Source organism: Trachypithecus francoisi, unplaced genomic scaffold (assembly GCF_009764315.1).
Source record: "Trachypithecus francoisi isolate TF-2019V2 unplaced genomic scaffold, Tfra_2.0 Contig01579, whole genome shotgun sequence".
Classification (NCBI taxonomy): Eukaryota; Metazoa; Chordata; class Mammalia; order Primates; family Cercopithecidae; genus Trachypithecus; species Trachypithecus francoisi.
In genome coordinates, this window is record NW_022681442.1 from 30,737,049 (window position 1) to 30,762,726 (window position 25,678).

Genomic DNA, 25,678 nt, shown 5'->3' on the forward strand with positions numbered 1-25,678 from the left:
TTGGAGATATGGTTTGCTCAGATGTCAGTACACCCTGAGGTGTCTGCTTAAGATCAATTCTGTCATCAGATAAAAGCCTTGTTAGAGCAGCAAGCATTTGCTGAGTTCTTGCTATATGCCAGTCACTGTACTAGGCAATTTTCATGCATTAGCTCGCTTAGTCCTCACAAACCCTGAAATAGACACCGTTATTATTCCTTTTAACAGATGAGGAAACAGTGAGTTTAAGTAATCTGGCAAAGATCAAAAGGCTAGTGTGATGAATCTGGGATCTGAGGTCAGGCCTTGGGCAAGGTCAAGGCCCTCAACTTGCATAAGGTTGTGCTGCCTGCCCTCTAGTAAGTACTTACAGCAATATCTCTGCTTCTGCCTGGGCTGTCATCTCTCGTCCCTCTGCCCCACTGTCAGAGAAAAATGCTCCCATTTAGTTTCTTTCTAACCAGCCTGTCAGAAGGGAGAAATACTGGCATGGTTTTGGAACTCAAGCCCTCTGACAATGTCTGGGCCTTCTATGAGCTCCAAAGTTTCTCCTATGAGGTTTCAACCTCTGCCTCCCAAGTTGGCATACCCAGAACTTATCTGCTTGGCAGGTTGGAGGTGCTCAAGCCCTGCTTCTGGATTGTACAGCTTCTTCTTTCTTGGTCCTGGGCTCAAGAACAAGGGAGTCAGGTTAAGGGTTATTTGTTTCTAATTCTCTTTGCCCAAGAACAGAAAGTATTTTAACCTGGATACCAGGAGGTAAGATTCATGAGGGCTCTGTGTTGTTCACCACCGAATCCTTATTGAATCCTAAAGAGTGCCTAGCATGTAGTTGAGACTCAATTGTTAGAATGAATGGTGGAATGATAGCTGGGCGTGGTGACTCACGCCTGTAATCCCAGCACTTGGGGAGGCCGAGGCGGGCGGATCACGAAGTCAGGTGATACAGACCATCGGCTAACATGGTGAAACCCCATCTCTACTAAAAATACAAAAAATTAGCCAGGCGTAGTGGCAGGAGCCTGTAGTCCCAGCTACTCGGCAGGCTGGGGCAGGAGAATGGTGTGAACCCAGGAGGCGGAGCTTGCAGTGAGCCGAGATCGTGCCACTGCACTCCAGCCTCGGCGACAAGAATGAATGGTGGGATGAACATAGTGAATGAGGTAAGAATGAGATTACTGAATTCCTGATTGCAAAGTATACAGCAATTAACTGGGTTATATAAAAGTGAACTGTGTACAATGGTGGCTTTATGTTTTCCAGAAACCGGAGACATCAAGCTAAAAAACTGGAAAATCCAAAGCAAGAAGAAATGATTAAAAACCAGGGGACTGGGGTGGGGTGAGGGAACAGGGCATTCCAGATAACTTAGCCTCCTCAACTCCCAAACAAATATTACCAAACACATGTTCAAACTGAGAAAAAGCAGTTTTAATAGCACACACACACATATTCATAGGACTTTAACAAGATGTAGTATAAAATCTTTAAAAAAATAAAAGGAAAGAAAAAAATCTGTATTTACTGCCTAAGAGCTGGTGGATTAACTGGCTGACAAGACTGTCCAGGGAAAACAAATGCACAGATAATGACGTGAGCTGACACTGTTCATGAGTAAGGAATAACCACGGATCATGCTAACTGCTCTACGTGCCCAGCCACCTGGACCCTACTGTTGCCTCCTTAGCGACAAACCACCACAGTCATCCCCTAATTCTCCAACTCAGTAGCTTGTTTAATGGGCTACCTCTTAAAATTTTCATTTTTAATTTAAAAATTACCCTTGGCTTAAAGACGCCACACATTATTACTGGTCAGTCCCCACCAATTATATTTGTTTTGATAACAATAAAAATGCAAATACTCCAACTAAGCCTGGATGATAATACGCCATTTTTTATCTTTTACATTTGAGATTTTTGTGAAGTTGAAAGCAAGCTACTATTTGCGCTTCAAAGCAGAAATAAAATGCAAACCTTCCAAAAGGTGACAAAGGCACCACTGCCATCAGGAGATAGAAAATGTACAAATGCTGTTACTTTACGGCTACATCGATGCATTTTGTGCACAGAGAGCCTCTTAATGTGATAAAACTAGTAGAATTATATTTTCAGTAACAAGAAAGGCAGTTAGAAAAGGCAAACAGTTACACACAAAAGCATAAACACAAGTACCTTAATGTGCAGCTTGCAAGAAGGGTAATAAGTTTGCCATAAATATCCATAAAATTAGACAAGGTGATTTTTGGCACAGTACTATTGCCAAACACACCACCACTCAGTGCAAGCTTTGTTGCCAAGTCCCCAAAGTGGCCTGACATTCTCTGTGCAATGAACACTTCTCCCTCTCTACCATCCCATTCACTGGGCAACAGCAGCAGGAGGGAGACAAAGCATGGGGACTCGAGGGAGAAGGAAAATACTTGATTTGGAAGAAAAACCATGGGTTACTTGTGCTAAAAGAGAGTCACAAAATTTTCTTGAGAACCCAAATGCAAATACTGACTGGACTATGACCTGGAGTCTGAAGACCTCTACCAGAGTCATAAATACAAGGGCCTAAACTGAGGTCTGGCCATTTATTTTAAAGGGATGATGAAATATTTTTTTCTAAAGGAGACATATAATTAAAAATAGAGATTTTTTTCTTATTGGAACTGTTAAATAAAACTGTATCAAAGTAGTTTTAAATTTGATGGGCAGTTATCTGTTGAAACTGCAATACAAAAGGGTCACTTAAAAAAAAACCCTGAATAACCCACTTGTCCCCCCAATCAATGTACACAATTAGAAAATATTTACACACGGTAAATTACAAGCAATATAAGCAGTATTTTATACTTTGAGATTTTGTACACTTTACACAATGCAAAATGAGAAAAATATGAACACGTATAAAATTACACACAAATAATGTATCTACAAAGGATTAAATTACAGAATGAAAGCCCCCATCGTTGGGCAGACAGATGCCAGTTTCAAGTTTCTGTCAAATAGAACTCTTTGTATCTATCTCTTTAACCGTAAGTGGCATTTTGTAACAATACCCTTGAGAGGTAGTATCAAGATAATAATATTCTTACCAGTAAACAACACAGAATAAAACTTTTGTTGGTCTGACTCTTGGAGCCTCAATCAGTTTAGGTTCTTGGAAACTGGATTTACTTAGTTTTCCCTATAAAAATCTCTGACTGCCAATGTTTGATTGACATGAGTTCAAAAGTTACTGATGCTATTTTAAATGATAAATTTAAGACAAAATGCTTTTTACTCCTAAGCCTCAATTTAGAGGTAGAAAGTTATTTTATTTTCTTGCCTCTCAAACCACAAACATCAAGTCCAGTTTCCATTCCCCTCCATCATCTTTCCCCTTACAACTGGAGACACTAGAGCACTCAGGAGAACAGGTCACTCAAGCCAATAGTGAACAAGGTTGTTGGAAAGAACAACAAAAAAAGCTGCCATTCTTTCAGGAAACAAACTCTCCTAAAAGGGACATCTAGTCAACAAAATAATTTTCTAGTTGGCTAGTAAGAGTTTGTTACTACCCCTGGGCTAAAACCAGCATGTGCACTTCCACTAACCCTCTACCATTTAAACCAAAGGATGGCTTTCCAGTGTTTAAGAATTTAAAGCAGCTGTGGTTTTGAAGTGCAACAACTTCAAGATACAAGCAAACACACACACACACACACACACGCACACACACACACACACACACACACAGACATAGTATCCCAAAGAATTCAGGTCTCTGCCAAAGTTATATACTCATGGAAACAAGGTTGTTGGAAACTTGTCCAGATCTTTAGGCTTTTACAATATAGACTTCTGTAATATGGTTACCAAGAGCCAGAATTCTAAGATATAGCCAAGATTCTAAGATTTAACCAGTATTTAAAATATATGCATTTAAAAGAAATCCAGAACAAACTGCATATGTATGTTCTGGCATCAAAACAGGGCCACTACTTTACAGCTTAACCTCTTCCTCTTAAGGGAGTCTGACACATACCAAAGTTTTGTTTCTCAACTGTTTGTTTAAATGTATTTTTAAAACAGATTTATAATCTTGAGTAATGAAGGAAAATGCATGGATTGAAACCTCCTTGTGGTTTATAAAATTTACAGAAGAGATTTATGCTTTTTATTACTAAACTCAGTTTTAAGCATTCCCTTTGTGTCAGAAAATAACCAAGAGGGAAAATTAAAACCAACTGGAACTTGGTCTTGCTTTCCATGTCCAATTTCTTAAGTTAGTCCAAGCTCTTTTCTTACATATTTCCTGTGATTATCTAAGTGACAAAAATACTATCTAAAAAAGATAACTGGCTTATAATTTAACAAAAGGAGTTAACTGGGGCAGGTTAGACATGTGACTATTAGCTGCTTTTACCCCTCCCCTCTTTTAATAAGACTGCGCTTTTGAAAGGTCAGTTGCCGTAACAATTAAGCAGATCATATTTCATATCTGCTTCAGAAATGGCAATTTCATTACCAGCTTCATACTAGATATTCAAGTGGCACATTTGCTGTACATTTTCTTGGCATTCCATTGGATTCTGTAATAATCCTTTCTACTCCTGTAGGAAAGGCTCTTATCGAATTTCTCTTGCTTCATATTTTTGCTGCTGCAACTCCTATTAAGAATCTGGTACCCAGAAATCATGAAGCTGCCCCTAAAAAAGGGGAAAAAAAGAGGGTAAAGCAAAATTTAATCAGATTATGAATTACTCCTTATAAAACTACTAATCATCAGACAATAGGCTTTGATAAGACAAGTAATAAAATCTTTATATTGACTTATCTGAAAATTTATGGTAATCAGATTCAAATTTCACATACAGTGGTCAAACAATAAAAAACAGTATAAAATAAGTGCAGGATGTTTTTCTCACCACTGCACACATGGAGGGACTTAGTTAAGCAAAATAAATAATGTTAAGCTGATTAGTATAGTTTTGCTATTAAATTATTTTCTGTTTTAATACCACATCAGTACATGACCAGCATTAAAAGAAAATCCATTAAGGTTAGAAACAAATACAAAAACAACAAAACATAAATTTAAGATTTCTCAAAGATTTAGAGAGATTGCTTTATCTACTTGATATTCAGTGTTCCTACTATTTTGATACAAAATATAAGTAACTTCTAGGCCCTGGTTACTCAAAGTTTAGTCCCTGGAGCAGCAGCATTTGCATCCATCTGATAACTTGTTAGAAGTATAGAATATCTCAGTTCTCACTCCAGACCTATAAATCAGAATCCATATTTCAGCAAGTTCCTAGTTGATTCCTATGTACATTAAAATTTGAGAAGTGTCATTTTAGACAATCCTATGCCAGTTAACTCTGTAAACAAGCAGGCAAGCACACTTACTAGCAGGTGTTAAAAAAAAGTCCTTCTTAGGCAAAGACTCCTTAGACATAACATCAAAAAAAGTGACAAAAATATATACATAATAAATAAAAGAAAAGCAACACACAGAATGGAAGAAAATATTTACAAATTATATCTCTAATAAGAGATTTGTATCCAGAACATACGGGGAATTTATACAACTCAGTAACAAAAAGACCAATATTGAAATGAAGTATGAGATGAAAAAAATGGACAAAGGATCCTAATAGACATTTCTGCAAAAAAGCTCTACAAATGACCAATAGGCATATAAGAAGACGTTTAACACCATTAATTATTAGGGAAATGCAAATTAAAACCACAATGAGATTCTACTTCCCTACTCTCTACTATGGCTTTAGTAAAAACAAGTATTGGTGAGAATATGGAGAAATCAGAAACCTCAGACATTCTGATGGGAATATAAAATGATGCAGTCACTTTGGAAAACAGTTTGGTAGTTTCTTAAAACACTTAACATAGAATTACCATATGGCCCAGCAATTCTACTTCCTTTTCAAATGCTTCATTTGAGAACATATATTCACATAAAAACTTGCATACAAATATTCATGGAAATATTATTTGTAATAGCCAGAATGTGAAAACAATACAAATGTCTAATAAGTGGATAAATAAATGTGACATATCCATTCAGTGGAAAATTATTTGGCAATAGAAGGGATATACATGCTATAACACTTATCATTATGTTAACTGAAAGCAGACAATTACAAAAGACTACACAGTATATCTCATTTACAGACGTCCAGAATAGGGAAATCTATAGGGACAGAAAGTAGATTAGTGTTTGCCTAGGATTTGGGAGGATTCAGGAGGGGAATCAAGGTAGTAGGGGAAAGGGGAATGACTGCTAATGGGCATGGGATTTCTTTTTGGGGTGATGAAAATGTTCTAAAATTAGGTTGTGGCGATGGTATTCACTCTGTCAATGTATTAAAAACCACTGTACATGTTAAGTGGGTAAAATCTATGGTATGTAAATTCTATCTCAATAGATCTGTCTTAAAAATGCTCTTCATTAGGCCGGGCGCGGTGGCTCAAGCCTGTAATCCCAGCCCTTTGGGAGGCGGAGACGGGCGGATCACGAGGTCAGGAGATCGAGACCATCCTGGCTAACACGGTGAAACCCCGTCTCTACTAAAAAATACAAAAAACTAGCCAGGCGAGGTGGCGGGCGCTTGTAGTCCCAGCTACTTGGGAGGCTGAGGCAGGAGAATGGCGTAAACCCGGGAGGCGGAGCTTGCAGTGAGCTGAGATCCGGCTGCTGCACTCCAGCCTGGGCGACAGAGCGAGACTCCGTCTCAAAAAAAAAAAAAAAAAAAAAAAAAAAATGCTCTTCATTGAATAGCCTCCATTTGATGGAATGTAATATTTTTAAATTGGCTCAACCACTTCTGGAAATAAATTAATGAATATAAAGCAAACAAAAACTAAAAATAATTACAAACCATGTATTATACTGGCGTTTTCAGTTTATCTTAAGATAACTAGAAGCAAACGCACTGTTATACTCTATTTTATTTCAAACAGTATGAAGAGTGCCATTCAGCAAAACTATTAAGAATAAATGAAATTGTGTAACAAAATGACACCTGAGTAGGCCGACAGTTCTGGATTATTTCCTGCCATTTTCCATGTATCCTGGCAACCAAGTCTTTCACCTTAAAAATATCAAAAACGGGAAAAGGGATTGGATTAAAACATCCTCACCTACAATCAGCTTAACACTACACAAAAGATCTGACAGTTGCAACAGGCCCACACTCGACAACTCAATTTGATTTCTGTCAACAAAGAGAAAATAAACTATTCATCTTTTGGAGGAGATCTCAAATCATAAGTAATTAATAAGACTTTCCTTTATCACCATAATCTAAACTATTGAATGTTTATGATTTAACTTTCCTGTTACTAAGGATCATCCCAAAAAACACGTTCTCTGCCTTCAAAGGAACTTAACTTTAACTTGCTGGCTTTTGAACAACCAGACAGAGAAGCTGAAGGGTGGTCTGTGTCAACAGACCCAAGGCTTTGGCTGTTCCGTGCCTTCCCTGCCCAGCTTCCCTTTGAAAGGATCAAGGCCATTAAAAAAACGTTTATTTGTTCCTCTCCACATTATTAGAAGATCCAAAATTCACTGTTACTCCCCTCTCCATGTCTGTGCCCAAGTACTATGAATCCCCTTTAAATACTTAGTATTTTCCTACATTTGGAGGTGTAGCAAGTCTCTATGCAAAACTGAAACTTTACCACAAAAACCAAACTCTGTCACTCTAGAGATTCTCAATTAGCTATTGAACATAACTGCTTGAGAAAAATGTTTTAAACAACTTAGGAATTTTATAGCAGCTTTAAATTTATAAAGTAAATTACAATCTCTGCTTTTTTCTTCGTCTACAGTTCAGCAAATAAAGTTTCTCCAAAACAATCACCAACTTTTCTACAATAGAGGCTTTTGGAGAGGCAGACAACTCACCTATGTCAGCAGGACCATCCCTTGAAGCAATTTCCACAGACCACTGTGTCGCTTTCCACTTTAAGTAAGAGAAGCACTGGCAACAGTCTATGCCAAGTCCTTGTCTTTAAGAAATATAAAACTTGGGTGGTCCCCTTTTAGCATGTCTGTCAGTAGTAGCCACTACCAAGTTCTAGGGGCCAGCAATTCTGGTCAATGCTCAAAAGAATGTGCTTCTGAAACTAGAGTTCTACTCTTGGGCAAAGAGCTATCCCCTACAAGTATTTGAAAATCATAAATCTGATAACAACTTCATTAGTTGCTTATTTTTGTATTTCACTTAAATTTACTAAAGTAAATACATATACTAAATCCGAGTGGGCATTGTTCAAATGACAAATCTTTGCAGCTAATTAATGTAAGATATTAAGATACAAAGCTGAGGCTTCATATTCAATGACTATCCAAAGATAAGAGGCAAAAAGAATCAGCATTGTATTACATTACCAAAGCTAAAAGATAATCTTGGAATTAAAAAATCCTTAGAAAAAAGTATTTTTATTTTATTTTGTTTTATTTATTATTATTATTTTTTTACACAGAGTCTTCCTCTGTCGCCCAGGCTGGAGTACAGTGTCGCGATCTCAGCTCATTGCAAGCTCTGCCTCCTGGGTTCAAAGGATTCTCCTTCAGCCTCCTGAGTAGCTGGGACTATAGGCATGCGCCACCACACCTGGCTCATTTTTGTATTTAGAAAAAAGTATTTTAGGCCAGGTGCGGTGGCCCACGCCTGTAATCCCAGCACTTTGGGAGGCCGAGGCAGGCGGATCACGAGGTCAGGAGATCGAGACCATCCTGGCCAACAGAGTGAAATCCCATCTCTACTAAAAATGCAAAAAATTAGCCGGGCATAGCGGCGGGCGCCTGTAGTCCCAGCTACTTGGGAGGCTGAGGCAGGAGAATGACGGGAACCCAGGAGGCGTAGCTTACAGTGAGCGGAGATCGTGCCACTGCACTCCAGACTGGGCGACTGAGCAAGACTCTGTCTCAAAAAAAAAAAAAAAAAAGAAAGAAAAAGTATTTTAAAAGTGTCTGATTTTATGTTTCAGGAAAAACTGTCAGATCATTCTATTAATACTAACATTACTTTCCTACTCCATACTCAATAGATTTGGCTTTTCTACTGTCTTTGAGTATATAAAACCTTTAAGAAAAAAAGCTTAGCAAGCTTAGTGCTGAATCATTTCCATCCTAGAGCTCAGACTAGGTGATGTATGACTCAAAGATTTGAAGACTCCTGGCTGGGTGCAGTGGCTCACATCTCTAATCCCAGCTCTTTGGGACACCCAGGCAGGTGGATCACGAGGTCAGGAGTTCGAGACCAGCCTGGACAACATGGTGAAACCCCACCTCTACTAAAAATACAAAAAGGCCGGGCGCGGTGGCTCAAGCCTGTAGTCCCAGCACTTTGGGAGGCCGAGACGGCGGATCACGAGGTCAGGAGATCGAGACCATCTTGGTTAACATGGTGAAATCCCGTCTCTACTTTTTTTTTTTTTTTTTGAGACGGAGTCTTGCTCTGCCACCCAGGCTGGAGTGCAGTGGCCGGCTCTCAGCTCACTGCAAGCTCCGCCTCCCGGGTTCACGCCATTCTCCTGTCTCAGCCTCCCGAGTAGCTGGGACTACAGGCGCCCGCCTCGTCGCCCGGCTAGTTTTTTGTATTTTTTAGTAGAGACGGGGTTTCACCGTATTAGCCAGGATGGTCTCGATCTCCTGACCTCGTGATCCGCCCGTCTCGGCCTCCCAAAGTGCTGGGATTACAGGCTTGAGCCACCGCGCCCGGCCCGTCTCTATTAAAAATACAAAAAAAAAAAATTAGCCAGGCGAGGTGGCGGGCGCCTATAGTCCCAGCTACTCAGGAGGCTGAGACAGGAGAATGGCATAAACCCGGGAGGCAGAGCTTGCAGTGAGCTGAGATCCGGCCACTGCACTCCAGTCCGGGCGACAGAGCGAGACTTCGCCTCAAAAAAAAAAAAAGAAAAAAGAAAAAAAAATACAAAAAAAAATTTGCCAGGCATGGTGGCGGGTGCCTGTAATCCCAGTTACTTGGGAGGCTGAGGCAGGAGAATCACTTGAATCTGGGAGGCAGACGTTGCAGTGAGTCAAATTCATGCCACTGCACTCCAGCCTGGCCAACAAGAGTGAAACTCCGTCTCCAAAAAAAAAAAAAAAAAAAAAAGATTTGAAGACTCCTTCCTTTAATATATTCTTCAATGGAACATTCAAAGAATAACAGCTAAACTATTTCTACTCTATGAATAAAATAAGTTTTCAACCATCATAAAATTTCAAAGCCACTGTTTCATAACTTATATATTTATTTAAATAATGCTTCAATCCTTGATGGTAACTTAAGTATGAAGGTTTTAACATGTGTAATGGGGAAAAATAAGTATCATTAGTACTAGAAGTATTTTTCTCCTTGGGTGTCAGGAGTTTCAGAACAGAAAGTAAAGTGAAAAATTTATTTGCTCTGAGATTTTTTTTTTCTTTCACTTTTAATTTAGCTACACTAATTTAGCAGGAGCTGATTTCTGTTATTAAAAGAGAAAGTCCTATTTCTAATCTTATATGTTTCTTTTTTTTTTTTCGAGACAGAATCCTATTCTGTCTCCCAGGCTGGAGTGCCATGTGTGTTCATAGCTCACTGCAACCTCAAACTCCTAGGCTCCAGTGATCCTCCTGCCTCAGCCTCCCAAATAGCTGGAAGTACAGGTGCATGCCACCATGCCTGGCTATTTTTCAAAATTTCTGTAGAGATGGAGTCTTGCTATGTTGCCCAGGCTGGTCTTGAAGTCCTGGCTTCAAGCAATCTGCCTGCCTCAGCCTCCCAAAGTATTGGGGTTACAGGCATGAGCCACCATGCCTAGCTTTATATGTTCTTTTTCTGAATACAGGCCTGTATGCTTCTATCCTTAAATATTAACGTAACCAAGATTAAGAAAAAGAAGAAAAAAAGAAAAAACACACTTACCTTAGTTCTGTAAAAAAGTCTTGCATCTTCCCTAATATCACATTTAACATGCTTTTCCAAAGCCCCACAGAGTAGCACAAAGTGTTTCTGTGCAAAACAAATGCAAGGGATGAAAACAACTCTGAAGCATTACAAATTAACAAAGAAGAAATTATGCAGCTAGAACAACTAAATCATTTAAAAATCTATTATTCCTGTTAGCAATGCCTGATGTTAACTATCCCACATAACAGTAGTTGTATCAGTGAAAGTTGCTTCCATGACAGTAAGATTATTAGTTTAAAAAATATACACTCTAACAAAAGTTGTTTTGCTATGCATTAACTCACATTAATGAAAATTAACCCCAGAGCTCTAACTGGGTAATATAGTACTCAGAAATTTAAAGAGTCCTTCCTTTAACATACTCTCTAATAAAATATTCACATGACAGCTAGCCTTTAAAAAAAAAATTAAAAAATTTTTTTTTAAAGAAATGGGGTCTGGCTCTGGTGCCAGGCTGGAGTGCAGTGGCACAGTTATAGCTCACTGTACCCTTGAACTCCCCAGCTCAAGTGGTCCTCCAGTCTCAGCCTCCTGATTAGCTAGGATTACAGGCATGCAACACTATGCCCAGTTCTTTCTTTTTTTTTTAAGACAGAGTCTCGCTCTGTCACCCAGGCTGAAGTGCAGTGGTGCGATCTCAGCTTACTGCAACCTCTGCCTCCCAGGTTCAGGCGATTCTCAGACTCAGTCTCCCAAGTAGCTGGGATTACAAGCGTGTACCACCACGCCCAGCTAATTTTTGTATTTTTAGTAGAGACAGGTTTTGCCACATTGGCCAGACTAGTCTCAAACTCCTGACCTCAGGTGATCCACCTGCCTCAACCTCCCAAAGTGCTAGGATTACAGGCATTAGCCACCGTACCCAGCCATTTTTTTTTAATTTTTAAATTTTTTTGTGGAGACAGGGTCTCATTTTGTTGCCAAGGCTAGTGTCAAATGCCTGGCTTCAAGTGATCCTCCCACTTCAGCCTCCCAATGTGTTGAGATTACAGGCATAAGCCACTGCACCTCGCCAGCACAACAATGGCCCGTTTGATATTTGGTAATGTTGGTATCTTATGAATATATTATAGTGTTGCCAAGGTATAATGGTTAAGTTCCACTCCAACAAACAGAGCTAACATTTGCTGACAATCTTTTCAATATGACATGGTTATAAGACCATATCACACCCCTCTTTCTGGCATATATGGGAATTCTTATAGCAAGATCAGTTTGCGACTTTTTTTTTTTTTTGAGATAGGGTTGGCCAGGTGCAGTGGCTCACGCCTGTAATCCCAACACTTTGGGAGGCCGAGGCGGGCAGATCATGAGGTCAGGAGATCAAGATCATCTTCACTAACATGGTGAAACCCCGTCTCTACTAAAAATACAAAAAAGTCGGGCGTGGTGGCAGGCACCTGTAGTCCCAGCTACTTGGGAGGCTGGGGCAGAAGAATAGCGTGAACCCAGGAGGCAGAGCTTGCTGAGAGCTCATCCAGCCTGGGTGACAGAGCGAGACTCCATCTCAAAAAAAAAAAAAAAAAGAGAGGGACTTGCCCTGTTGTCCAGGCTGGAGTGCAATGGTGGGATCATAGCTCACTGCAGCTTTGAACTCTTGGGCTCAAGTAATCTTCCCATCTCACTCTTCTGGGTAGCTGGGACTACAGGTACTTGCCACTACACCTAGTAAGTTTTGTTTTTGATTTTTTTGTACAGACAGCATCTTGCTATGTTGCCTAGGCTGGTTTTAAACTCCTAGGCTCAAGCAATCCTCCTGTCTCCACCTCTCCAAGTGTTGGGATTACAGGCATGAGCCACCACACCTGGCCCTATTTTTTTTTTTCTATAGGAACGAGAGAACCTTTCATTAATAGAGGTTCATACTTAATTCTTTGTAAATTATGCATCTTAAATTTTAGAAACGTATAGACGTAAGCACTTCTTTCATATATACTTGGTGAGATTGTAAATGAACACTTTCTGGGATGAAAATGTGATAATAGCTATTTAAAATAGTTAAAATTTGAAATATTTATAAACTTTGATCTAACAAGTCTACTTCTAGGAATTTACCTTATAGCTAGGCTTGAAGAAGTGGGCAAAGATATATGAATAAGCATGTTCATATTAACACTATGTGTAATCACAAAAAACATACTGTTTATCAATAAAGGTTTCAAAATACTACAGTTATTAGACAGAAGTGCTAATATTTGATTTTTTACATATTTTTTGAGACAGGGTCTCTGTCACCCAGGCTGGAGGGCAGTGGCATGACCACAGTGCATGGCAGCCTTGACCTCCTCGGGCTCAGGTGTTCCTCCTGCCTCAGCCTTCCAAGTAGCTGGGACTACAGGTATGCGTCACTATGCCCGGTTAATTTTTTTTTTTGTAAAGACAGCATTCTGCTATGTTGCCTAGGCTGGTCTTGAACTCCTGGGCTCAAGCGATCTGCATGCCTCAGCCTCCCAAAGTGCTAGTATTACAGTTGTGAGCCACTGTGCCCAGCCAAGTGCTAATATGTTAGAGAGGAGCCTGGGCGCAGTGGTTCACGCCTGTAATACCAGCACTTTGGGAGGCTGAGGCGGGTGGATAACTTGAGGTAGGAGTTTGAGAACAGCCTGGCCAACATGATGAAACCCCATTTCTATTAAAAATACAAAAATTGGCCAGTGTCGTGGCGCACACCTGTAATTGGAGCTACTCAGGAGGCTGAGGCAGGAGAATCGCTTGAATAGAGGAGACGGAGGTTGCAGTGACCTGAGATTGTGCCACTGCACTTCAGCCTGGGTAACAGAGCAAGACTCTGTCTCAAAAAAAAAAAAAAAAAATTTTTTTAAAGAGGAATAAAAGGAAGTTGCAAATGATACTAATACTATGATTCCATTTTTGTTAAAATAATTTAGTATATTTTATGTAATATATTAGTAAATTGTGAAGAAATTTACAACAGGGCACTGGATTGTAGGAGTCTTTCAGTTTTTACTTTATATAAGTTTTACAATAATCACTAATTTTTTTTTTTTTTTTTTATAGAGATGGCATTGTCCAGGCTGCTCTTGAACTCCGGGGCTCAAGTGATTCTCCTGACTCAGCCTCCCAAAGTGCTGGGATTACAGGCATGAGCCACCATGCCCAGTCACTGACTTTTTTAATCATAAAAAGTAATTTATAGCCGGTGCAGTGGATCACGCCTGTAATCCCAGTACTTTGGGAGGCCAAGGTGGGCGGATCATGAGGTCAGGAGTTTGAGAGCAACATGATCAACATGGTAGAACCCCGTCTCTACTAAAAATACAAAAATTAGCCAGGTATGGTGGCAGGTGCCTGTGATCCCAGCTACTTGGGAGGTTGAGGCAGGAGAATCGCTTGAACCTGGGAGGCAGAGGTTGCAGTGAGCCGAGATCGTGCTAGTGCACTCTAGCCTGGGTGACAGAGCAAGACTGTCTAGGAAAAAAAAAAAAATTTTATAAAATATAGGAACCATGTAAGAACATTACAGACAGATGACTATATTAGCTTCCAATCAGGAGAGAAAACACTCTTTTTTTGAGACAGAGTTTTACTCCTGTTACCCAAGCTGGAGTGCAATGGCGCGATCTCAGCTCACTGCAACCTTCGCCTCCTGGGTTCAATCAATTCTCCTGCCTCGGGCTCCTGAGTAGCTGGAATTACAGGTGCCCACCACCATGCCCGGCTAATTTTTTGTATTTTTAGTAGAGACAGGGTTTCACCATGTTGGTCAGGCTGTCTCCAACTCCTGACCTCGGGTGATCCACCCACCTCGGCTTCACAAAGTGCTGGGATTACATGCGTGAGTCACTGCGCCCAACCACAAACACAGTTTTATACACAATAGCATTTATAAAAACATAAGAACTAGTCTTTTTTCTATCATGTCTAGGAAATACTATGTATTTTATTTTATTTTTTTTTTGAGGTGGAGTCTCCCTCTGTTGCCCAGGCTGGAGTATAGTGGCGTGATCTCAGCTCACTGCAACCTCTGCCTCCTAGGTTCAGGCAGTTCTCCTGCCTCAGCTTCCAGAGTAGCTGGGATTACAAGCATCTGCCACCATGCCCAGCTAATTTTTTTTTTTGTATTTTTAGTAGAGACAGGGTTTCACCATGTTGGCCAGGCTGGTCTCGAACTTCTGACCTCAAGTGATCTGCCTAGCCTTGGCCTCCCAAAGTGCTGGGATTACAGGCATAAGCCACCATGTCCAGCATAAGTTTTTTTTGTTTTGTTTTGTTTTGAGATGACGTCTTGCTCTGTCACCCAGGCTGGAATGCAATGGCACGATCTTGTCTCACTGCAACCTCCGCCTCCTGGGTTCAAGCGATTCTCTTGTCTCAGCCTCCCGAGTAGCTGGGATTACATGCATGCACCACCACGCCTGGTTAACTTTTTGTATTTTTGTAGAGATGGGGTTTCACCCTGTTGGCCAGGCTGGTCTTGAACTTCTGACCTCAAGTGATCCACCCGCTGCACCCTCCCAAAGTGCTGGGATTATAGGGGTGAGCGACCGCGCCCGGCATATCCAGCCTAAGTTTTAAAACAGGAATTGGAGTAGTTAAGATATGAAATATAAGGAATTAAGCAAGAATTGCCCCAGGAGTATGGGAAGAATAGAATAATTCAAAATGAAAATCTGAATATTAGAAATGCATTTCTAAAGTAGCCTGCCTTACCATCAGTTTAATTTTGAAGGCAAATGTTATTTCTAAAGGAACAAAAGGGGAATGGCAAAAAGATGGGAAGAAATGAGCTAAAAGCTGGTGTATGGCAGATGCAACCGATAGCAATAACTTAAGCATACTCTGAAAATGAACCTATGGTCTAAGAAGAATGTGTAACTGGAGTCCCAAGCCAAAGAATCTGGGAGAGTCCAACGTGGAGTTTCACTCCTTATCTATGAAGGACATCTGAACCCTCGGCTCATTCCTTGGAAGGCCATACGGGATGGAGGCCCTTTGTTCTGGGTTAAATGGAGGTTGCTAGGTAAAGGGTGCTAAGTGAAAATGCTATGTAAACTGCATGGTCTCTACAGATGGTAGCAGTTCTCCTGTGTAGCCTGTTGCCACCTGACTGCCATTTCTACTGGAGTCAATATGGGTCCAGCTCAACACCAGCCCATTTGATATTTGGTGATGTTGGTATCTTATGAATATATTATACTACTGCCAAGTAGTATAATGGTTAAATTCCACTCCAACAAGCAGAACTAACATTTACTGACAATTCTTTTCTTTTCTTTTTTTTTGAGATGGAGTTTCACTCTTATTGCCTGGGCTGGAGTGCAGTAGCGCAATCTCAGCTCACTGCAACCTCCGCCTTCTGGGTTCAAGCAATTCTCCTGCCTCGGCCTCCCGAATAGCTGGGATTACAGGCACCCACCAAAACGCCTGGTCAATTTTTTTGTAGTTTTAGTAGAGCTGGGGTTTCACCATGTTGACCAGGCTGGTCTTGAACTCCTGACCTCAAGTGATCCACCCGCCTTGGCCTCCCAAAGTGCTGGGATTACAGGTGTGAGCCACAGTGCCCGGCCAACAATTCTTTTCAATATGATATGGTTAAAAGACCACTATCACGCCCCTCTTTCTGGTATACATGGGAATTCTTATAGTAAAATCAATTAGCTTTTATTAAGTTTTCTCCTATAAAAAGCATGCTCACTCATTCCATCATCAGTAATACCTATTTAAAAACAGCAGCAACAACACTAAACACTACCTACCCGTTGTCCAGAAGAAAAAGAATGAGAACAACTAACTTCACCGACTAAATGAAGAAGAATGTAGGTCAGGTAATATGCCTGTTAGAGAAATGAATAAAATTAACACGTATGAATTAGCTAGCATAGATGTCATTCCAATTTACACATTAGGAAAGTTGCCCAGGAAGGATAAAGGATATGTTCAAGTTAACCCAGCTGGTCAGTGAGTAAAAGCCAAGCATCTAAACTAGGCTTTCTAATTTCTAACTTAAGTGCATTCTTTTTACCATGACTCATGACCTCATGACTGCCCTAATAAAGGGCTACAAAAAATACTCTTGGGAGCAAATTACCAACAATCATCCTTTTACTCACATTTTCAACTCTCAAATTTATGGAACAATTTCATGACAGCGATAAATTAAAAATATCATTCGCTTTAAAATTATGTTTGCTAGAATGTATCTAGTGTCCAAATCCAGAAATGCCTATATTATCAGTCTATGGTTAGGAAGCTGATATCAGTTATGCTTCTATGTACTCTTTGAGACCTCCTAGCACTGGATACCTGCTTTTCAAGTTCTAAATGAAGACTGTCATCAATAGTGCCATCTGGTTGTTCAGCCTTTTTCTTCAAGACCATTTTCTTTAACAAATCAGAAGGCTTCATCTGCACAAGATAGCGATGTAGGACTGATACCTATCAAAAGAAAGAGGAGACATTGAACAAAGCTAAATAATACAGTTGCTCTTTCTTAGGCTATTTTTTCCAGTGTGTCCTCTTTCATTTTGTCCTTTTATTATAGTTTTCTTTACACTTGAACAATATTCATTTTCCCTTTATGTAAAACCCCTGAATTGCTTAAAAAAGGATTTTAAGTGGCCAGGCACGGTGGCTCACACCTGTAATCCCAGCATTTTAAGAGGTCGAGGGAGGTGAATCACCTGAGGTCAGGAGTTCGAGACCAGCCTGGCCAACATGGAGAAACCCTGTCTCTACTGAAAATACAAAAATTATCTGAGTGTGGTGGCACATGCCTGTAGTCCTAGCTACTCGGGAGGCTGAGGCACGAGAATCACTTGAATACGCAAGGCAGAGGTTGCAGTGAGCCGAGATCATGCCACCTCACTCCAGCCTGGACAGAGCAACACTCCGTCTCTCAAAAAAAAAAAAAAGTAAAGGATTTTAAGTTAAAGATTTAGTACTTGTAACTTAGGATAAATGCTTAGGAGACCAAATTATATTATAACAGAGGCCACAGGGAATGCTTTCTCTGTTAAATTATTCGAAAGTCAACAAAGTTGACTTTGTGGTTAGAAGTCATTGAATTCTGAGAAGAACTACAAGAAGTTGGGGTAAAAATCACAACTAGATTGTAACTTGAATATCAGTTAGTGAGTTTGAGGGTTAATTATTCATATAATTATTCGGTTAATTACTCTATTTTACATGGGCAAAAAAGGAAAAAGTAACAGAACAACAAAAGTTAGGAGAAATGGTAGAAATCCTATCCCCGGATCTCTTTTAAAGGCAGTAAACATCATTGAAAGGAATGAGAACTATCTGCTAATTACCCTGGTAGCTCCAGCACGATCCCCATATATCTGGAACCAAATCTACCTCAACTCTACTAAAGCAGAAACCAGCTGTGCCCATCAATCTCTCCATTCCCCAGCATCTTGTGCATGCTTCAGTTACTGTTCTTACCACACTAACCCACAAGAGTTGGTTAATTTTGTTTCAACCATTAGATTATGTTTTCAAGGGCAGCCTCAAATCTAAATCTTTGTTTTGTTTTAATTCCTAAGGCCTGGTGGCATACCGTGTACCAAATTGCAATTCAAACAAGAACAAAGGGACATCCAGATCAGGTTCTACAGTGAGATTTTTTTTTTTTTTTTGAGACACAGTCTCGCTCTGTCGCCCAGGCTGGAGTGCAGTAGTGTGATCTCGGCTTACTGCAAGCTCCGCCTCCTGGGTTCACGCCATTCTCCTGCCTCAGCCTCCCGAGTAGCTGGGACTACAGGTGCCTGCCACCATGCCTGACTAATTCTTTCGTATTTAGTAGAGATGGGGTTTCACGGTGTTGGCCAGGATGGTCTCGATCTCCTGACCTCGTGATCCGCCCGCCTAGGCCTCCCAAAGTGCTGAGATTACAGGTGTGAGCCACCGTGCCCTGCCTGTGGTGAGTTTTCAAATCCAACCAAGGGCAGCCCCATTAGTGCTATCAATGTTCGTAAAAAGCATTCAGAACTTCTCAGAGTGGGACTTCCATAGGACATTTTTTTAAATTAAAAAAATTCACATATATATATTAAAGACAGGGTCTCCCCATGTTGCTTAGGTTGGACTCGAACTCCTGGATTCGAAGGATCCTCTGGCCTCAGCCTCCCAAGTAGCTGGGACTATAGGTGTGTGCCACCACTACCCAGCAACAGCTGGACATGTTTATCCACACTCTCATATATACATGATATATTCTTACTGAACAAGTACTAGAGGGCAACTACATTTAAGCTCTATGATCTAAAAAGACTCATTTTAAAACAGGTTAAAGATGCAATCAATGTACAATGGTTTTGCAATTTCTAAGCTTGCGATAAAATTGCTAACTTAGACAAGCTGAACTAATTCAATAAATGAAATCATATTCATATAATTCCACATTATGATTTTTCCAGTAGTTTCTTTATACATTAATTCACATCTGATTGTCCACAACCATCCTATGTGGTGGAGGGTGCAATACTATCTCCATTTCACAGATGAAAAAACTGGATCTTGTTAGTTAAGTGTGCTAGAGATCACATGAACAGTATCATGCTTGAGAGCTGAGCTCTGACCCCAGGACCTTTGACTTAGGGTTCATCAATTTTCCTTATACCTCTCATTACCTCTCCCATTTATTAAAAATAAAAATATTTATTTATACCTGCAGATTACTGGCATTAGGAACATCTTCATGTTTCTCATCCAAAAGCTTTGAAATAATCACTAGACTGAGACACTGTCTCAGTTGCCTAGAATTAGAAGTTAAAAGTATTTAGAATGTATTTTAATTAATACTGCTTGAAAAGCAAATGAATGAGTCAAGAGGAGCTCTAGTTCTAATTGGAAATATAGGCAATGTTTCAAGAGAAGTCTGTACAGGAACATATAAGCTGTTATACTGTTATAGAACAGTAAAATTTTCATGTAAAATATTTGTACATAAAACTTGAATTATCTGAAGCTCAGTAAATCATTTAACAGCCTTATCTTTGACCCTGATGATTTACTGACAGAAAACCTATTTTTTTAACTGATGAAATTTATTTTTACTAAAGCAAAAAAAAGCTGATTCATTTATTTTTGTGGAATATGTCATCTGTATTAAGGTAACAGATAAACTAAAATTAAAAATAAAAAAATATTTAACTTGGGTGACAGAGTGAGACTCTGTCTCAAAAAAAAAAAAAAAAAAATTACATAATGACCTGAGTTAAGAATTAGAGTAAGAAAGAATCAGGCTATCAATGCCTTTTCTCACAACTGAATATGAAATAAACATCTCTGATCTAACATTCAAAGAATGATGAATAGAAATAAAGAACCAAGGCATTTCATTAATCTAAAATTATACAATTTCTTAATGTTTAATTCTCACTTTTCAATACCTTCCACGTGATGTCCAATTAGGGACCAGCTGTACCAACCACAGAAGGTTGTGGGGATGACTGGAGAGTTCATTTATGCCCAGACAGAGTTCAGGCACCTGAAAAAAAAGAACATGTAAGATTTCTTTTCAAACAGAACAGTAAAATCAAACACCCAACAGATCATCTACATCCCTTCCTGCCATAATGGAAGCACTCGTACAAAATAAGGGCACACATTTTTAGAAATAGCATGGAGTCTAGAATCTGCTAAAATGTACACAATACACAGATTGTTTTACTTATACTATCTTAAATGGACTGAACAGATACATTTAGCAGAATTTCACTTGGCTTTCATGTTTTGTACTACATCATATCTTTACACAGTCCTTCTTGGAAGGATAAACTGATCTAAATACAAATGTGTATCAGAGTTGTATAAGACTATATATATTCCTGATTTGGGATTTCTTGCGCTTTAGGGATCCTATTCCAATATTTGTTTTTTTTTTTTTTTTTTGAGACGGAGTCTCGCTCTGCCGCCCAGGCTGGAGTGCTGTGGCCAGATCTCAGCTCACTGCAAGCTCCGCCTCCCAGGTTCACGCCATTCTCCTGCCTCAGCCTCCCGAGTAGCTGGGACTACAGGCGCCCGCCACCTCGCCCGGCTAATTTTTTTTGTATTTTTTAGTAGAGACGGGGTTTCACCGTGTTAGCCAGGATGGTCTCGATCTCCTGACCTCGTGATCCGCCCGTCTCGGCCTCCCAAAGTGCTGGGATTACAGGCTTGAGCCACCGCGCCCGGCCCTATTCCAGTATTTGTAAAAGCCTAACACCTGGCCACTGGGTGTGGTGGCTCATGCCTGTAATCCCAGCACTTTGGGAGGCCAAGGAATGTGAATCCCTTGAGGCCAGGAGTTTGAGACCAGCCTGGCCAACATGATAAAACCCTGTTTCTACTAAATACACAGAAATTAGCTGGGCGGGGTGGCGTGTGTCTATGGTCTCAGCTACTTAGGAGGCTGAGGTACAAGAATCACCTGAAACTGGGAGGCAGAGGTTGCACTGAGACAAGATTGCACCACTGTACTCCTGCCTGGGAGACAGGAGATGCTGTCCAAAAAAAAAAAAAACAAGCCTAACACCCCCCAAATATGTATTACCATTGTGTATCAATTTTTTAAAAAGCCTAACAGTTGCTTCAAAATAATCTGATGAGCAGGGAAAGGAAATATAGGGTCAGTTTTACATTAGACAAGATTATGTCTCAATTATTGAAGCAAAGTGATACTTAGGAATTTATTATATACTCTTTGCCTTACTTCTGCCTATTTTAATTTTTCCACTAAAAAAGACTGAAAAATATAATTTTTAAAAAGTCCTAACAAAAATCATACATGTTCATCCTCCATATGGTTGCAGAAGTTCAACTCAAATTCTGGTTGTAGGTATGACTCACTCCGTCATTTCATTTAGGTCTCTGCTCCAAGGTTATTTTGGAAAGGCCTTTCCCTGACTGCCTTATATGAAATAGCATAGCATTCAGTCTTGCTGTACTCATGTCCTGCTTTATTTTAATTTGTAGTGCTTAACTACTACCTGACATGATAATATAATCAACATTTACTTGCTTATCTAACCCTTTGACTAGGACAAAAGCCCCATGAAGGTAAAGGCTTTGTCTCTTTCACAGCTCAATCTCTAGCACCTACATTAATGCTGAGTCCACAGGAAATCCTCAGTAAACACATTTTTGTTGGATAAAGAGCTGAAGTTTTAGAAAAAATTCAATTATCATGAATTTAAATAATACAGCTCCAGCAAACAGTCCCTTCCTCAGTTCATTTTTAATCTGCCAAAGATCTTAACTGAGTTGAGAAACAGTATTAATTCCATATGCACTATGAGTCAAATTGTAATGCTATATAAAAAATGAATAATGAAGTTTTAAGTAACATTACCTTTGTGTTCCAATCTCTGATGTTTTTCATCAGGTTTATCAGGAGGCTTTGAAAGTCTACTAGAGGAATTTGTTTCAGCTGTTTTTCCAAACTCATTTTAAATAACATTAATATCAGCAACATTATTTCACGATCCTGGTAACCTTCTGGATGTATAGATGTACACAAGCCTAGAAACTGTTTAACATAAATGCACAGACAAAAATATTTTAGGAGGTATATTTTATTTTTAGGGTTTTAATTATAAACTCTTTTTGACAAAAGATGCAAAAAAGAACTATAAAGAAAACAAATATCAGATGTCTAGAGAAAAGAAGGCAAGAACTACTCCACGTTAATAGTTGAATTAAGTGGCATTTTCTTCTCCATTTTCCATTTTTGAGATTTTCTTAATGGTTCAGTATCACTGATTCAATTCAGCAACTAAAAATGTTTCACACTGTCATTAACTATTTTTGACCTTCTTTTTTTTGAGACGGAGTCTCACTCTGTTGCCCAGGCTGCAGTGCAGTGGTGTGATCTCAGCTCACTGCAACTTCCACTTCCCAGGTTCAAGTGATTCTCCCGCCTCAGCCTCCCCAGTAGCTGGGATAACAGGACCTGCCACCACGCCCGGCTAATTTTTTTTTTTTTTTGCGAATTTTAGTAGAGACGGGGTTTCACCATGTTGGCCAAGCTGGTCTCGAACTCCTGACCTCAGCTGATCCACCCGCCTTGGCCTCCCAAAGTGCTGGGATTACAGGCATGAGCCACCGTGCCCGGCCTCTGCCATTAATGCTTGATCACTAAATTATATTGTAAGACTTCTTTCTTTTTTTTTTTGAGACGGAGTCTCGCTCTGTCGCCCAGGCTGGAGTGCGGTGGCGCGATCTCCACTCACTGCAAGCTCCGCCTCCCGGGTTCAGGCCATTCTCCTGCCTCAGCCTCCCGTGTAGCTGGGACTACAGGCGCCCGCCACCGCGCCCGGCTAATTTTGTATTTTTAGTAGAGACAGAGTTTCACCGTGTTAGTCAGGATGGTCTCCATCTCCTGACCTCGTGATCCGCCCGTCTCGGCCTCCCAAAGTGCTGAGATTACAGGCATGAGCCACCGCGCCTGGCGACTTCTTTCTTCATACATCCTACTTATAAAAAACTATTGGTTTCAAAACTAATGATGTAACTGACCTAAAGTTCCTGTTCATCACTAATATTAAAACAACACAAAAACAGCAAAAACAATCTTTAATACAAAGACTATTGCTAAGAAATTTCAGAGACTGGAAATCACCTGGTAAGAAACTAGTTTTTTTTTTTTTGAGACAGAGTCTTGTTCTGTTGCTCAGGCTGGAGTGCAATGGCACGATCCTGGCTCACTGCAAGCTCCGCCTCCTGGGTCCACGCCATTTTCCTACCTCAGCCTCCCAAGCAGCTGGGACTTCAGGACCCCATCACTATACCTGGCTGTTTTTTTTTTTTTTGAGACACAGTCTCACTCTGTTGCCCAGGCTGGAGTGCAGTGGCGCGATCTCAGCTCACTGCAAGCTCTACCTCCCAGATTCACACCATTCTCCTGCCTCAGCCTCCCGAGCAGCTGGGACCACAGGTGCCCGCCACCACACCCAGCTAATTTTTTTTTTTTTTTTTGTATTTTTAGTAGAGACAGAGTTTCACCATGTTAGCCAGGATGGTCTCGATCTCCTGACCTTGTGATCTGCCTGCCTTGGCCTCCCAAAGTGTTGGGATTACAGGCGTGAGCCACCGCGCCCGGCCTGTATTTTTAGTAGAGACGGATTTTCACTGTGTTAGCCAGGATGGTCTCGATTTCCTGACTTCGTGATCTGCCTGCCTTGGCCTCCCAAAGTGCTGGGATTACAGGCGTGAGCCACCGTGCCCAGCCGAGATTTTTTTTTCAAAAAACCATTAACCACAGACTAAATGGTTCTAGCTCTGAGCCAAAGACACACAAAAGTTTTTTCCTACCTTAACCACATTTAAAATGTTGGTTTCAGGAAGTGTTGAAAAAATTGGCTTATAAGATGAATCTTCACTTTCTTTTCCCCTTGATGTTGTCTGTGTTTCAGAACTATTGAGAAGTGAGTAAAGCAATGTGGAGTTAGGCACAAAATATATTACTCACTTTAAGAAATATTGGGCTACTTTTTAAAAACTATGTTTTATCGAGGTATAATTTACATACACTAAAAGGAATGTACCCATGTTAAGTTTTGATAATCATATATACTAATGTAACCACCATCCAAATCAAGAAGTAGAACATTTCCATTCCTCTCAAAAGTCTCTTTATGCCAAATCCAAGTCAATCTGCTATCCCTGACTCAAGGCAAACACTAATATCATTTCTATCATTATGCATCAGTTTTCTCTTGAACAAACTACTTTTTATATGGTACTATCCTCATTGCTCTTGGTGTTAGAGAGCTATGTAGAAGATGGCTCTGACTAAAAAGAATTCATAATAGTTAAAAGACTCATAAATGGCCTAAAGAAACTGCTATAGCAATATACAGAAACAATTCAATGCACTCTACTTCTAGTTATCAGAGGTTATCAGTGAAGATTCATGAAAGAGGAGATGCACGAACTTCGCTTTCAAAAGATAACATTTTAAATTTTTTGAAAAAATAATACTCTTACATGGTTTAAAAAAATCAAAATATATTAAGGTACAGTATTCTGGGATAAACTGCCCTCCTAGCTCCGTTCTTTATAACTACTCGTTTCTTCCCTAAAATAATTACTATGAGTTTTAGTCCTTCCTTCCATTGGCATTTTATGTATAAACAAACAAATACGAATATATGTCCCACTGTGGTATAAGAAGAAATACATTTGATCTTTGTCCCCAATCCCTGGCACAGAGCTCCTAAAACCTCTGGAATGTCTGATGAGGTAGGAGGAGCCTCTTTTGTTATTTATAATAAGCCCTTTTCAACCATATCTAAATTTATGCTAATAAAGTGACTCCTGGAGGATAGGGGCTGGTTGCCAGAGTTATCAACCATGTGACTAGAAGGCTGAAACTTTCACTCTCACCCAGAGGGGTTAAAGATTAAGTTAATCATCAATGGCTAATGCTTTAATCAACCATCCCTGTGTAATTGGCCCTCCAAAAATACCCTAAAGTTCAGAGAGCTTCTGGATTGGCTAATGCATCAAGATGATGAGAGGGTGGGTAGGGTGCCGTGGCTCACACCTGAATCCCAGCACTTTGGGAGGCTGAGGCAGGCAGATCACCTGAGGTCAGGAGTTCGAGACCAGCCTGGGCCAACATGGTGAAACCCCATCTCTGCTAAAAATAGAAAAATTAGGCGGGCATGGTGACGGGCGCCTGTAATCCCCGCTACTTGGGAGGCTGAGGCAGGAGAATCACTTGAACCTGGGAGGTGGAGGGTGCAGTGAGCTGAGATCGCGCCACTGCACTCCAGCCTGGGCGACAGAGCAAGA

General features: G+C 40.2%; 1 protein-coding gene across 3 annotated transcripts in view; it reads right to left on the reverse strand.

Moving 5' to 3' along the window:
- Positions 1-1,388: 1,388 nt before the first annotated feature.
- SLF2 (SMC5-SMC6 complex localization factor 2) overlaps positions 1,389-25,678 on the reverse strand; it is a 55,150-nt gene continuing 30,860 nt past the window's right edge. For 2 of the 3 annotated variants that reach the window (XM_033185366.1, XM_033185372.1), the window contains exons 12-20: positions 24,194-24,296; positions 22,233-22,409; positions 20,293-20,390; positions 19,569-19,656; positions 17,204-17,335; positions 16,657-16,734; positions 10,895-10,981; positions 6,998-7,066; positions 1,389-4,657 (exon numbers count right to left, since the gene is read on the reverse strand). In XM_033185366.1, the coding sequence (XP_033041257.1) occupies positions 4,622-4,657; positions 6,998-7,066; positions 10,895-10,981; positions 16,657-16,734; positions 17,204-17,335; positions 19,569-19,656; positions 20,293-20,390; positions 22,233-22,409; positions 24,194-24,296 (868 nt within the window). In that variant the 3' untranslated portion in view covers positions 1,389-4,621. Of the gene's footprint in view, positions 4,658-6,904; positions 7,067-10,894; positions 10,982-16,656; positions 16,735-17,203; positions 17,336-19,568; positions 19,657-20,292; positions 20,391-22,232; positions 22,410-24,193; positions 24,297-25,678 lie in introns of those variants that run through there. The other variant, XM_033185363.1, reaches the window with a different exon arrangement.